The sequence below is a fragment of the Chamaea fasciata genome, unplaced genomic scaffold, assembly GCF_029207755.1.
Source record: "Chamaea fasciata isolate MVZ Bird 193981 ecotype frontalis unplaced genomic scaffold, bChaFas1.0.hap1 SCAF_4, whole genome shotgun sequence".
NCBI classification, from domain to species: Eukaryota; Metazoa; Chordata; class Aves; order Passeriformes; family Sylviidae; genus Chamaea; species Chamaea fasciata.
Genome location: NW_027094089.1, coordinates 52,493,444 through 52,509,264, shown reverse-complemented (window position 1 = coordinate 52,509,264; position 15,821 = coordinate 52,493,444). Strand labels below are relative to the sequence as shown.

At 40.8% G+C, this 15,821-nt stretch overlaps 1 protein-coding gene across 13 annotated transcripts in view; it reads left to right on the top strand.

Moving 5' to 3' along the window:
- Positions 1-15,821, top strand: part of PIGG (phosphatidylinositol glycan anchor biosynthesis class G (EMM blood group)) — a 97,782-nt gene that overhangs the window by 52,725 nt on the left and 29,236 nt on the right. For 10 of the 13 annotated variants that reach the window (XM_066181562.1, XM_066181560.1, XM_066181558.1 and 7 more), the window contains one exon: positions 3,920-4,083. In XM_066181562.1, coding sequence (XP_066037659.1) covers positions 3,920-4,083 — 164 coding nt within the window. The remainder of the gene's footprint in view (positions 1-3,919; positions 4,084-15,821) is intronic. The other 3 variants (XM_066181569.1, XM_066181568.1, XM_066181570.1) reach the window with 1 other exon arrangement.

Below are 15,821 nucleotides of genomic sequence, written 5' to 3'. Positions count from 1 at the left end.
CTTTAATCTGATGCTCTACTGCCTGTGTTGTATCCCAGATGTGTAAGCAGGTATGTGTGCCTGTCTTGTACTTTCTTGATCCTACCCTGGACCTGGACCTGTTGGTTGGGCTTTCTGGCCTAATCTTGGACTTGCCTTGTCACTGCAGATTTGCAATCCCTGAACTGCATATCTAGCCCTGATCACTGTCTCTGGATCCAGCCCTGATCTGGACATGCCACTGAAGAGTCCTGACTTACTGCTCTCACCTGCCTTGTTTTCACTCTTGTTTCTCAGCTTTCCTTCCTTTGCAGAAACAGCTGTCCCTTTCTGCTCTCTGGCAATTTGGATCTAAAAAGCAAATTTGCTAATAGTTGTAAATTAAATGGGAAGACTATGTGATGTCATTTTTCCAACGTATTAGCAAGATTTTTGTGAATAGTGAGCAGAGGAAAAGGTTGCTCACACAGGTTGTGCAGTCTGCGTGCTTGGAGGTTTTTAGAGATTGTCTGGATAAAGTGCTGTGTTACTAATGTGGAGCTGGCTAACCCCAATTTGTTTTCTAGTCTTGTTTTAGTAATTAAGGTCTTTGCTTTATTTATCACTTTGTGTGAACTGATGAAGTAAAGCAAAGTTTAAAATACTCCAGTATTGTTAAAAATAGATGAAATTAATACGTTTAGTCAGAATGCTACTTATTTATCAAGATATTATCGCAAGCCTGAGAATCTCTTGATGAATTTTTCAATGAGCTTGAATAATTGATTGTTTTCTCCTAAGCCCTGAGTTGTCCATGTCTCATAACTCAACAGTCATTTCCCAGAAGTGTATTGTATCTTTATCATTACTATTTGTCCTTAAAATGCAGTGAGAATAGAAATAAATAACTTGGTTGTTTCTCTTTAATACACCAGCTCCTAAAAACTTATTTTGCAGTAAATATGGCTAAGAATATTTTCGTTTCCTTGCATGAAAGCTCATAAATGAACAAAAATTCCATGTGTTTATTTATTAGTCTTGTGGGGTTTTGTTGCCATGCTTAGAGCAGTATATCTGTGGAATGGGAGAAAGAAAATACAGTTCCAGTTTCTGGTGGCTTTTATCACTGGAGGAAGCCAGAACAGGTTTGTACATTTTTAGAATCATTCATATCTAATTTGTCTTACCTTTAGGTAAAGAGATGGACTGAGTGACATTTTGGAGTGCTTTAACTTTTTTCTTATTATGATTTCAAAGCATTGTAGGATAATTTACATTGGAAAGGACTTCAGCAGGCCCACAGTTCAGTCCCATTTCCAGAACAGCATCAGCTGTGAGGTCAAACAAGATGGCAAAAGGTCTTGAAACCTCCAAAGTTTGTCTGGAGAGAGCAGAATCTTTCTGGGCAACCTTTTCTGAAATACTAGAGTGATGCGTTAAAATAAGAGGAGGCACTCTGAATTTTCAGTTATTTATTTTGTGGAGTATTAGAATTTATAGCTATGAAAATATAGTGTAAATACATGAATTTGTCTTGGAAAAAGATGCATAATGTGAAAAAAAAACTCACCAGGGCTCTTTCAGTAGTAACAGTGGCAGTATTATCTGTGAGGTTCAGCAGATTCAGGGTAGGAGTAAGATGTTTGGACACTTCGCGGTGTGATTGGAGTTGTGTGTGGATCCAGATGTGTGCATCCTTTGTTCTACAGCTGTGTCACTTTAAACAATGGCAAAGACAGATGGAGTGAGCCCTGTGGGAAGGGACTCGGGGGGCTGTGGAGAAGGGGAACCTGTTCCTTCCTCCAGGTTCCTTACTTGCCCTGACTACCTTCCAAAGGGAAGTACATAATTTTGCCTGCAGCGGTTCTGCAGGACCAGTGACGTTCATTGCAGTCCTGGATTTATTCTTGCTTCTTCTCTCATACAGTGGCATGGGGAGTTGCCCCAAGGTGGCAAAGATCAACCATGTGCATGTGCATTAAACAGTGTAAAGAGACCTTTCACCTCTTCACGACACGAGCAGGAAGGATCCCTTGATGTCTCAGCTTTTCTACTCTGCACTCATCATGCAGAGGAGAAGGGGAATGAAAAAGAAGTAGATGTGGTGGGCGAAAGACCTGCTGCTGTGTACAGGGACTGGAGGAAAAGAGAGCAGGTTCCCTCCCTACCTGTCCCTGTCAAACTCTACCTTTTCGGGAAGCAGCACCCTGCTCAGCGCTCAAAGTGCTACACTTACCTTTCTGCTCTTGCCGTGTCCTCTAACCAGCCTATACCTGTTAAACCTGAGAGGTAACCTTATTTTACAGCTTTCTTTTCCAGTATCATGTTACAGGTTCTAGAGCACAGACATGGTTTTATTTTTTTAGCTACTTATCATTGATTGTGGTCTGCTTTCCTCGTGGCATTACTGGACATTGCACTAAATGCATAAGAATAATTGATTACGCTGGTGCAGTGATTTACTACAGGGATGAATGATGAAAATCAAGATTTTTCTACTGTATGATATGGTAAAATCCATACCATTCAGCCCTCTTACAGCTGCAAGCTCTCCATACATTCTGGGGATATCTTCATGGTGGGATTGATGGGGATGGTGACTACTTAAAATGAGCTCTGAATAGCTCCATCAGCACAGATGCCTTTTTTTCTCTTAGATTTTAGACCTGTCTCAGGAACTGGTATTTTTCTGGGTGCCTAGTTAGTTATATACCTAAAAAAGCTGCCTGTCTTTTGTGCTTCTCTGTGTGCTCTGGGCTTTGTGATAGAAGTGTGTATTTGATGGTAGCACTTCCTTGCTGGGGTAACTTGCAGGTCAAGAGGACTGCAGTCACTAAGGTGAGCCAAGGTCAGGTTTGAGGGAAATGAGGAGCCACCACTCCTATGTTCTGCTGGGATTGAGTCTAAGGCTACTGGTGGTGACAGTCCTTACATTAGTGTTGTTCTGGGATTCTGTGGGTGGAAAAGGAGGGTTTGATGGCTGTTAGAATATCAGTGTTGTAGAAATTGATCGGTTTCTCAAGGTACAGCAAGAATATCTGAGAGCTTTCTCAGTAGTCTGAGGAAACCTATCTTAATTATAACCTATGTTAATTGAAGAAATATTCTACCTTAATCATGGGATGTGTTTGTTACTTTAGGTATTTGGGGGAAATTAAGTACTTTTGAATTTTCAGTGGAAAACACTTCCTTCAATTTTACATTGTTGTTATTTAGTGGTCCTAGTCACTGGAAAAGGAAACTAGGTAAAACATACCAGACCTTGACAACTCTTGATACTTTAATTGTTATTTGTTTTGTTCCTTCTGGTTTTCTCTTGGTAGGTTTAAATGCCTTTTATTGATGAATTCAGGCTATCCAGACTGACTTCTGGTCTATTTCAATGCAATCTTATGTGGTGTAGGACTTGGGAAGGAGAAACATCTCTAAATTTGCCTGTCATAATCTGTTTACATGCAGGAACTTGTGCCATGAGGCAGGCAGGTGGGCGATGTAGTGTTCCATTTCAGCTCTAACTTAGAGTACTGCTGTCTCTAAGGGCAAGAAATACTTATTTCCTGGTGTAATTTTAGGCAGCAGACCTGAAACCTTGCGTTTGAACCTTGTCTGATGAAAAATGTAACTTTTTCATTAATATGTCTGAAATCAGCAAGTGTAGCTGTTTATTTTGAATTCTTTTTTTAAAATGTAACTTATTAAACAGTAGGCATGTTAATTTGCAAACAGAATGAGACTCACAAAATAGCATGCTTTTTATGCCTTTGTTAATCTGTAAATTCTAATTAAAAGCACTTGTTTGGTAAGCTGTTTTATTGAAATTTAGGTGTAAAAAATATGGCTGTATTGTAAAACAATTTAAAGAGTAAGTCCTTAATGGGTGCAATAATTATTATTATTCTAATGTGTTCTAAATGTATCTTTGGAGGTATTTGGATATTTACTATTTTATCCCTGTTTTCAGGGGAATTCAAATGGCATTGCTTCTGTGGACATTTCAGCAGGTTTTGTGGGACTGGACAGCTATGTGGAGTTACCAGCCATCTTCCTCACAGCATTTGCAACATATGCGGGACCTTTCCTTTGGGCCATCCATCTGCTGTGCTGCTTGAGTTCTGAAGTTAGCAGGTAATGAGTTTTGAAATAAAGTAGCTCCTCTAAGCACTGCAGATATAAACACCATCCACAAAGTGTATATATTTTCAAAGAAATTTTTGTTCACATAATCTTTTTACCTGAAAGTTAGAGTTTTGTACTAAAAAAGTGCATGTTACTTTTTTCAGCATAAGTTTGTATCACCTAACTCTTCCACTTCCATTTTATCTGCAGAAGTTTTTCTCTGGGAATATACATGTATGTTTTACTAATTTTGTTTCCTAATGAGCTCTCAGTATGCTGTGCTAAATTACTTTAAATTTTATTATGTTTTTTTATGACAGCATGTTCTGTCTAAAAACATTTTTCTTGAAACCTTTTGAGTTAGAGACCTGAGAAGGCCTTTTTAAAGTATTAGAATGGAACTCAAGTTTAACAAACATGATGTTCTTTGAATGTCCTTCTTTGACATAGTGACATGCAAGGTTTTATAAATAAAACATACTAATATTATTGTATGTTACTGGTTATTGCAGTCATTTGTAGCTAAAATATTTGTACTTCTCCGGGTATCTTGTGTGGTGGATGAATTAATGCATTGGAATTTTAAGAAGACAGTTGTAAAGCACTAATGTAATTTAAGTGTGTGCAAATAAAATCCAATTGGACTGTCTAAAATTGCTTTTAACTCACCATTCAGGGTATTTAAACTGAGTGATACAATATCTTGAAATAGGGGAGTTGTGAATTCCATATCATATCAATGCACAAATGCTGAAACTTGATGTTTTTTTATAGAATTAACATTTGACAGTGACTCAATTCATACCATCACAGAGTCTTTTCTCTGTTATCTGTGGAATCTAAATCTACTTTCTTTCTTTTCTTTTTTTTTTTTTTTTTTTTTTAGTGATTAAAAAAATACTGCAGTAGGCTTGGCAGGTGGGATTTTAGACAGTATTTAGTTTATCACAACTTTTTTCCTTATGGATTTTCACCCTCTGTAAACCTTTGACTCCCTTTTATCTACACAGTGTCACCCTGTCAGTGATTTTTTATTTTCTTGGCTTCTCTCTTCTGCTTTTGCTTCTTTGTTTTGGGCTATGCCCAAAACTGTGTACTTGCATTGGCTCGGTTGTGTTCATTAAAGGTGTAAGGAGTTGGGATCAACAGCCGACCAAGCTGCACAGACCAAAGGAGGTTTTTGAGCCAGGAGGGACATGTTCTAGCAGACTAAATTTCTGCACAGTCACTGTGTCCATTGTTCTGGATTAACAGGCTCCTTTAACAGGTATTCACAGTGATTAATCTTTGTTCACTGATTTGCTTGTCTGCTACATGGCTCTCTAAAGATGTCTAACAGTCTCTACTTGGTTGCTGTGGATTTATGCAGACCAGTGCTGGGCCATTGTATTGATCTACTGATGTACTCCTTAGTATAAATTGAGACCCACTGTAGAACCTTACCTCTTAGTCTGAGGCCAGCTACCCTGAGGTCGTCTTTGCTCTTCAGTTGGTTGATATGGTCTAAGTACTGGTGTTTGAGTATAATACTTCTGAAATCCAGGCTTTTCTCTGTTCGTTCTGGTATTTTTTTGCTTCAGGAGGAGTACATGTGGAGTACGCTAATTATTGATGTCTTGATTTGAGTAATTTTAGAAAGCCCTTTTTTTGAATTTTCCTTACTATTTGCTGACTTGACACCAGACTGAGTTTTAACTCTGTTTCTAATGCTCCCCAGTTTACCTTTAGTTACTGCCTTGCTCAATCAATATATTTTTGCAGTATCCAAACTCTTCAAGTTTTCTCCGTTCTTTGAGCTCTATTTAAGAAAAGAGTAAGCATGTACATATAGAAAGTGTCGCCACTTGTCTTCTGGTAAATATGTGACTCGTGAATCTGGGTATTGCTTGTGTTCTGTGAATATCCTGTTTTTCCCAATTCCTTTACACCTCTGCTGAGGTTTGTTTAAAACAGCGCTGTGCCATTTAACTGTTCACATAAGTGTTTCTGCTGTGTTGTTTTTTTGTTTTTTTTTTTTTTGCGGTCCCACTCTCCATTATTCATCGTTACCCTGTAGGTGCTTTGGAACTGACTCTTCTTGCTTGAGCTTGAGCTGAGCAGAGTAGAGAACACTGCCTTGTTGACATTGTTTGGGGAAGGAGGAGGAAAAAAATGAGCTCCCATAATTTAAAGAACTGCAGTTTTATTGTTTAAAACCTAGACTGCAAACTGTGATGAACACTAACATACCGTGAAGAGAAAATAAGAACTTACAGCATGTTTTTAGAAAGCTCTTCTAAGAAAATAATGAAAAATTTTTGGTGACAAAATCTTTGAGTATCTGTACTTGTTTTATATTACTTCAAATATTATGCGTCTTCAGTAGTGTTAGTTGTTCTGATGTTGTCCTGGTTGAATTTTTGCAGATTAAATCTCAGCTAGTAGTGTTGGCAGGTACAGTGCTGGCTTAACCTGCTGTCAAGTGGGTAGCTATGGCTTGTAACACCCACATCATTTATGTAAGTAAATTCCATCAAGCAGCTTGTGTCTGTAGCCATTTTAAGGTTCATTTGGGTCAACTGGTAAGGCTGTTTCCTCAATGAAAAAGTACATAAGTATGGACTGGAATCTCTAGCTGCTGGGACTTGCATAAGTTGGTATGTTAATCTGCTCAGAACTTGGTCTCTATGCTTTTTACTTTGCTCTTGTGCTTTGCCATTGCTGTCCAAATGATTCTTATTACTTGCTTGTTACTCCTTGGAACCAAAGCTGAGAATGCAGAAGGTGGGGGGTCAGCTGCTTCATGTGTTTTCTCAAGTGTTTGGGAGTCTAAACTTTTTTTTTTTTTTAAAAAGTGCCAGATGCTTTAGGATGTTGTTATTAACTGCTTTATAGCAATGTGCCTTAGTCAGTGGAATTCAATCTCCTACTTTTTGATGTTGTCCTGAGAGCAAGATGAAGATGTGCCCAGAACCACTCAGCAGTGTCATTATTAGTGAAGGGCCTTGCATTCTGCAGTCTGTTTAAGAGCTGTTGCATGTGAGGAGGTTGGCCTGGATAGGAAATCCTGACTCCAGGGCTGTTTTTGTTGATTTCAGCCACTTAGCAGAGCCCATGTAATTTACAGCTGCATCAGTCTGGGTTGCTTACCAGTGCTTCTTGTTGAAATTCTTTAAAGCTGCATTGCGTTGTGCATCACTGCCTAGGGGCAAATATACATACATACCCTTCCCTCTTTCGGCACTTTGTGTTCATGAAGCCTCAGAGTACTTGAGTCAGGAGTCGAACCCTCCTGAACAAAGGAGAGTCAGTCAGAGCAAGCAGAGATACTCCAGGGTCTTCTAGAGCAACCTGTTCCAGCATATGGCAGTACCTGGAGTTAAACAGTTATTCACTGGTGTTTAAGGGGAATTTGTTGTATATCATTCATCCTTTTGCTGAATACCAGTAAGAAGAGTCTGAGTATGTCTTCTTTACTTCTGCCCATGAGACATTTATGAACATTGGTGAGAACCCCGCTAAACTTTCTCTGCTCAAGGTTAAACAGTCCCGGCTTTCTCAGCCTCTCACTTTGTCAGATGCTCCAATTCCTGAGATATCTTTGTGAACTTTCAGTGCATTCGCTCAGTACAGCTCTGTCTGTCTTGTACTGGGGACCCCCAAAATGGATGCAAATGGATGCAGAACCCCAGATGTGATCTCTCAACTGCTCAACAGAGGGAGAAGATCACCTCCTTCAACCTGCTGTCCCCACTTTTCACACTACAGCCCTGGCTTGGTTTATGAGAACATTCCTTGCTCATGCTCAATGTGTCCAGCAGGAAGGATGTATGTTCTTCTCTACCTAGCTGCTTTCCAGATGGTCAGCCCCAGGCCTGTTCCGGTGCGTGGTGCAGAATTTGGCATCTCCCTTTGTTAAACATCTTGAGTTTCTTGTCAAGTGTATTTCTCCAGCCTGTCAAGATGCCCTGAGTAGTAGCAGACCCATCTGCAGACCCAGCTCCTGCACAGACTATTTCTCCCATTTCTGTACTGTGTGCAGACTTGCTGAGGGGGCACTGCCACATCACCTAGTTCATTATTGAGGACATTAAGCAGTACTTGCCCCTGTGTGACATCCTGTGGTTGATCACTGGTGACTGGCCTTCAGATGGAATTTCTGAAGCATCTCACTAGTTTTTCAGTTCACCTGAATGTCCACTTTTCCTAGCCTGGACTGCATCAGTTTGCCTGTGGAGATGTGATGAGAAACATTAAGAGCCTACTTGTGACATGAAAGTGCATTAGATACATGTAGCCTATATGTATTTTGCTTGTATGATAAGATGGAATAGAAGATAAGGAGGTTTTCAGGTAGTACAGTTGCTGTGGAAATGTAGTTGGAAGGCCTTAAATAATTTGCTTTCATCTGAACAAACTTGTGAAACTATAAGATATTCTCCTCATATGGAAAGATAAATGTGTTTCTAAAATAATTAAGTGGCACGTGATAGACACTAACATGGATATTGCTGCCAGTTTTAATCCTTCAGGCTCTCCTGAAAAACTTGGCAGCATAAATGTGAAGGGATTTTCACAGACAGAAATAGAAAGAACTCTTTAGGTTCAGTCTCCATGGAAACTGTGCAATAACTCTTGAAACTATTTTTGAGATGGGAAGTACTGATTAAACTGATTCCTGAACTTAACCAAGTGTTCTGTGTGTGACTTGCATAAATTCCTGCAAGCACCTGGTTCATGTAAAAGGTAGTTTTTACAGTAACCACTCTATAGCTCTGATCTGAATTAGAACTTTGGGTTTTTGGGTCCTTACGACTGGAAAAGCGCCATGATGTTGGAAAATTTGACCTAGATTATATGACCTCACTGTGCAGTACACTCCAGATGGATTCAGCTTCCAAGCTCCTACCCAAACAAAATTGTCATGTGGGTGATGTTCACAGTGTTGTGTAATTACCACTCTTCAGTTAGGCATCATGATAGTTTTCAGATTACCGGCACATTGAAATCTGTGTTTTAGTTGGTTTAGTTAGTTAGGTGTCAGGGTGAACTGGTGGGCGTTTCCTAGCGCTAGAAGTCTGCATGCCTATTAGTTTTTGTTCCACAGACCTGAAAAGTTGTAACAGTGTTTTCACCTTAGAAAATGGCTTTCAGATAATGAAAATGGATGTATCCCCAACTGGAGGCTGCTAATAGTTGTATAATTTTAATGTTACGCCTTGACTTTGTTAATGTAGAACTCTGTCACAGTGAACTTAAATTTTGCACTGAACTCCTTTATAATGCTGATCTAAACAGAATTAGGAAGGTGTGTATCCTGGGTTGAAGTATATTCTATCACCATCTTCATGAACTGTTGAAACCAGGTGAGGCAGTGCTCCCTGCCTCCCCCACTCTGGATTATCTTCTGTTAATGGGCCCATCAGCACCTTGCCACATGACTCACAGATAACTCCCTTCTGGGCTATCTCCTGGTAATGGGCCCATCAGGCCGTGTCACATGACTCACCATCCCATTGTGAAATGCTCCACCCAGAGGGAGGAACCAAGCATTCTCACCTGGATATAAGCTGAGACTCTGAACACCAGAGCAGCGCTTACTTACTGGACTCCCAGAGGACATGAGCTACTGCTGGATCTTCAGACCCATTATTTCTACAGGATCACCGCTTCAACAGAAGTACTCTGCTTGGACTGCTACCACCATAGGGTGTCAGGTTGTATTCTGTCTTTGTCAGTGTTCTTGCACTACTGCATTTATTTATTTATTTTATTTTTTTCCCTATAAAATTATAATTCTGACTTACGATCTCCCACTAGTTTGATTTCAAAGTAGTACAGTGTGCTAGCTAAAGGAATTTCACCACTTAATGTCAGCTGTTGCCATCTTCAACCAAGTGTCTTTGATTGGTTGAGTCCATCGTTCACTACCCATGTTAATACATTAATCATTTTTCTTTCTGATGTAAGCCGGACATGCAGTGAGTGTTTCAATATGCCTTTTTTTGAGTCTTAGGTAGAAAGTGGAGCCCTCCTCAAAGACAAAGGACAATCCAAGCATTTTCCACTGAATCCTTCAATATTTTATACAAGTAGTTTTTAATTTTTCTGTTTAACTCCATTCACTCTTGCTTAGGTTAACTAAAGCTGAAAAAAATGTTGTCATCTAAGAGTATATGCTGCTGCATTCTCTAAAATTGTAATACTTGTTATCCTTGTACTGCCAGCAGTCTCATTCTCTAAATAAATTTAAAAAAAGAAATACATAGGTCATCTACTTGATTGTTGATATGCATGGAAATCTGGAAGTGATTGGCTAAAACTGGGCTGGGTTTTTACTGCCACAAGCTGGAGGAGTGTTCTACTCACTTAGGTTTTTCCTGAGATGCTGTCATTGTAGAGTTGGCTGAAGATTTCTCTTGGACTTTGTTACTGCTCTATGATAGATACCTCTTCATTCATTCTTTTTTCATTTTGTTGAGACACTGACATTTTGTCTGAGACTTCCTTCAGGCAGCCATGGCTCTGAGTATTGAAAAGTATTTTCTAATGAGAAAGTGATCCAGCAAAGTAGGGTTGCCTCTGTTATAAACAAATTAACAAGTTGCTTCAAAGCCATTTGCAAAATAAATGTCATTCTTTTGCTCCATGGATCAGTTTTAGGAGCTGAAGCAATTTCTGTGTAAATATTAAGGAAAGCTGTGTGCACAGAATTTATAAGTACACAGATTTGGGGGAGGTTAGGTTATTTTGCTTTCTGTAGATAAAAGTAAGCATCTCAATAGATTTGGAACTTAAAATATTATGATCTAATTTTCGGTTTAGTTAGCATATCCAGCATGATGTTTGCTTTCCAGTAATGACTGATGACCCTAACTGAGAACTTGTCCTCCAGTGTGCTAGCTACTGCCCAAATCATTGAGGCTTATTTTATTCACTTGGCTTTTAAATGATCTTCCTGATGCTATTTATTGCAATTGCTATGAGATTTGTTCTCATCGACAGAACTGCAGTCTTAGGTAGAGACCACTTTGAGTACCATCAGCTATATTTTTAAATTTAAATGGTCTATCACTTTTTCTTTGTGGTTAATACTGAATTGAAAGGGTTCAAAAAATCTTTTTAATTTCTGCCCAGGCTCTGATTCGAGGTTGTCATGGTTACATTGTCTTCTTCCTTTTGTTCTTCACGTTTTCATGTGACCTTTGCTCAGGAGCACATAGCTGAGTTGACAGTTCTCATCCCATCCTTAGACCTGCAACTACCTACAGTGTAAGTATGCAGTACCACTTTGCTGTACAAAAGGGTGCAGAATTTGTTCTTTATTTTTGTTTGGAACCTCTGTGCTGTTGAGAGAGTATTTTTCTGCCATCCTGATGGTTAGGTTTCCCAATGTTGCTTACACAAAAGAGTTCATTAAATGTCAATACATGCAAAACTTATTGAATATATTAAGACAATCAGTATTAACCATTTTGGACAGGAGTAACCTAGGGGAAATTCTATGTTCCAATGGTTAGCATGCAGAGTATCCTCAGAGAATGATGACAATCTAGTTAGAAACTGTTAGCAGGATTCTAAAAGGACTTGAAAAGCTGAAGAGATAATAATGAAAGGTTGGTTAGGTTTTGTGCCTGTAAATAACTTAAAGTAGTCCTTCCTATTGTTATTGAACTATGTTTACTGGAACTCAACAGAGGAAAGCTAACTTTCCTCAAAGTTGCAGGATAATAGGTGGTCCTGCAGTGTGTTATTTTCAAAAAACACATCATTCCAGAATAAGTGGAATTTTAGTAAATTTGTATGAAAGGGATTAGGTTTTTTACACTACCATGTAAGAAAATTTTGATTAGTCAACCTAGCCGATAGTAGGTGAAGGATTGTGAAGCTTGGTGCTGCTATAAAATGGGGTTTTATTTTTCTGTGTGCTTTCCTGCTGTCTCTGACTCACTGTCCTTCATTATATGTTGCTTGCTGTCTCTCCTCTAATTCCTCTGAATCCCTTTCTTTAGCTTGTTTGGTATCTTCCCTATCCTTTCTTGTTATCTTTTTGCCACAACCATAGCACCTAGCCCCATCTTCCCTTCACTCTTGGACACACTTTGTACCTGTTTCTCATACTTTTTCTCACTTGCATGGGCATCACCTCTCTCCCTCTCACACTTGTATCAAGACAAGACTGCTCCATGCAGACGGAGGAGAGAGACCAAGACAGAAAGCATAGAATTACAAGAGTAAATATTTATATATGCATATGAGATGTCCCAGTCAAACTGAGGCACCTGGATATGGTTTAACATCTCTGTTCATACTTCTCTCTCACTGTGTCAGTCTCACTCTTTGTCTCTGTCTGGTGCTACACCTGTCTTCTCTCCACCCCCCACAATTATTCCTTCCTCTTGCTTTCCTACCCTGTCAGACACTTGCCCTTCTTATGCACTTTGCCCGTCTCTCATGGCTGTTCTTTCATCACCTCTCATGTTTGGGTTTTCTGCCTCTTTTACATGACGACTCTTCCCACTTGCCACATGTCTGTGCTTCCTGCCTCTCGTGCATGTGCTTCCTGTCCTGGCTGAGCTTACCTCTCTCTCATGGGCTTCCCCACTCTCCTGCTCTCCTTCTGAGTGCACTCCTGTCGCTCTCATGGTTCTGACCCCTTGCAAGCGTGCTTCTCCCTGTTTTGTGCTTCTGCATGAGCTTTCCTCCTCATGCACTTCCTCACTCACTTCATGGCTCCCTGACTCCCCATCATGGCTTTTCCCTTTCTCTCATGCTCACTTTTTCCATCTCCCAGTCATGCTTGGTGTTTCTCACATATGTGCTCTTCCTGCTTTATGTGCTCTTTACATCTTCTCTCACACACTTGTCCCCTTCTCTCACATTTCACCCTCTCTCTCCTGCTTCCCTCACCTTCATGCTCTTCCCCTCGCTGGAACACTTCTCTTTTGTGTGTTCCCATCTTGCAGTTCCCCCCTTGTATACTTCCCCTCGAATGCAAGCAACTCTCATTGCTCATGCACTTTCTCCCTCTTGCAAGCATGCAAATGCTCTCCCTCACTCATTTGAATGTGCTTTCTTTTTCTCTTGCTTTCTTGTGCATGTTCGGTCTCTTGTGTCTTGTGCATACTTATGTCTCATTTTGTGTCTTCTTTTCCCTTTTGTAGCTTTTCTCCTTTCTTGCATGCTTTCCCGTGTCTCACAGATTTTCCAGCTCTCACATGCACCCAAATGCTTTCAAATTGCTTGCACTCTCCTTCTCTGTCCCATGTTAAATGTTTTACCTGGGTCCTCATCTTCTCTCCCACCCTTCTTTCACATGCCTTTTTCTCTGGACTTCCCTCCCTCATTCCCTTTCTCTCTTTGTCTTTTACTTTCTCTTTTGCATGCTTTGCAGTCTCTTGACAGGCATACTTTCTTGCATGCACTCTGCCTCTCTTAAGCTTGCAGTGTCTCACTTGTGCTTCCTTCTTCCCACTCGTTCTCTGTCCTTTCCATCTCTATAGTTTTTCTTCTAAATCTGTAGAGCTTCCCCCAGCCATACCCTGTTTTTGGCTTGTGTTGAACCTGCTTTTTTTTCCCTCTTACATTTGCATTTCCTTCTTGGAGATTTCCTATCCATCTTTCAAGCTTTCTTGAGTCCTTCCTAAAACTGAGTGGCTTCCCCTCCTCTGTCCCCTCTGTCATTATCTCCACTTGTTCCTCTTCCCCTTCTCTGTTGTTCCTTTCCCACATCTCTTTCCCCTCTCACTGTGAGGCTTCTTCTCTCTTTCTCTCTGTGCCCATATTTCCCTCTGTCTGATAGGCTTTGCCTTTTTCTCATGTGCTTTGCTTTGCCTGTGCTTCATCTGTGTCTTTGTCAGCGATCTGTGCAAGGCGATCAAGTCACCCTCTGTCAATTTGCAGATGCCACCAAGTTAGGTAGAAATGTTGGTCTGCTGGAGGACAGGAAGGTCCTGGAGAAGGATCTGGATGGGCTGGATTGATGGGTGTAGTGGTTTGAAAGCAAAACAAATGAGAGGCTTTAAGTCAGAGATACAATTTAAGAGGAAGAAAGGAAAAAAAGTAAAATAAAATAGATGCAATAATACAAAAGACTACTGACAGAGTCAGAAAACTACCTGAGCAGAGTGATGGAAGCAGTCCAGATGAGGTGGTCTTCCTGAAGCAGTGATCCTGTAGAAAGGTCTGGTAGCTCTGTTCCTCTGGATATCCAGTGGGTAAAGGCCCCCTGTACTGTCCCAAACCCCTGATTATATCCAGGTGAGAATGCTTGGTTCCTCCCCCTGGGCGGAGCATCTCACAATGGGATGATGAGTCATGCAGGGGGTCCTTGATGGCCCATTAAACAGAGGTAACTCCCAGAGGGAGTTATCTGTGAGTCATGGGCAAGGCATTTGATGGGCCATTAACAGAAGATAATGGCCCAGAGGGAGGGTGTCTGGGAAAACATTGCCTCACCTGGATTCAACAGTTCATGAAGATGGTGATAGAATACTTTATGCACATCCTATACTACAACCCAGGACATAATCCACGCCTTATCCTATTACAATCTACATCATACCCAAATTAATATATTTTTACAGACATATACATATACATACATAGATCTACATATATACATACAGAATGAAACCTTACACACTGTTCTCACTTAAAATCAGGTCTCCCTGTGGTACACAATGGCTTTCTTCATTTTTCTGCATTACTCACCAAGTGTAACCAGGTTCTTGAGCAAAGACAATCCCACAGTTGGGTCTGCTTTTGCCTGAGGTGGGATTAATCTAAACAGTCTTTCCTAAAATGCCCTTCATGCGTACCACAGGGACTTTGTCTCCATCCACTGTGTGTAAGGGTTCAGACTGGGCAGGACCAGCTTGATTGATGGATCTTTGAGTGTTGACCATCCAGGTGGCTTTGGCTAAGTTTATTTCCCAGTTCTGGAAGGTCTCCTCGCCAGGTGCCTTCAGGGCAGTCTTTAGTAGTCCATTGCACTGTTCAGTTTTCCTGGCATCTGGTGCGTGATAAGGAATGTGATATATCTATTGAATACCATGTTCTCTAGCCCAGGAGTTTATAAGGCCATTCTTGTAATGGGTCCCATGGCGGGTTTGGGGAAGGGTGATGTAGTCAATTTGACAGGCTTCCCCATACCTGTACTTCAGCCATCGTCTACCATACCACAGAGGCTTCACTCGCGTGGCCTGTTTGATTGCAGCGCAGGTCTCACAGTTGTGGATGACCTGTGAGATGCTGTCCATGGTAAGGTCCACCTCTCGGTCACGGGCCTATTGGTATGTCGCATCTCTTTTCTGATGACAAGAGGCATCATGGGTTCAATGAGCTAGGAACAATTTTCTCTTGTGCTGCCAGTCTAGATCCACCTGTGATACTTTCAGCTTGGCAGCTTTGTCCACTTGTTCGTTGTTACAGTGCTCTTTATTAGCCTGGCTCTTAGGTATGTGTGCATCCACGTGTCGAACTTTTACGGTCATCCTCTCTACTCGGGTGGCGATGTCCTGCTAAATCTCAGCGGCCCAGATGGGTTTTCCTCTCCGTTGCTAGTTAGCCTTTTTCCATTGATTCAGCCATCCCTACAGAGCATTAGCTACCATCCATGAGTCAGTGTAGAGATAGAGCCTTGGCCATTTCTCTCTTTCAGCAATATTCAAAGCCAGCTGGATGGCTTTAAGCTCTGCAACCTGACTCAATCCACCTTGTCCCTTGGTAGCTTGTGCAACTCATCGTGTGGAGCTCCACGCTGCAGC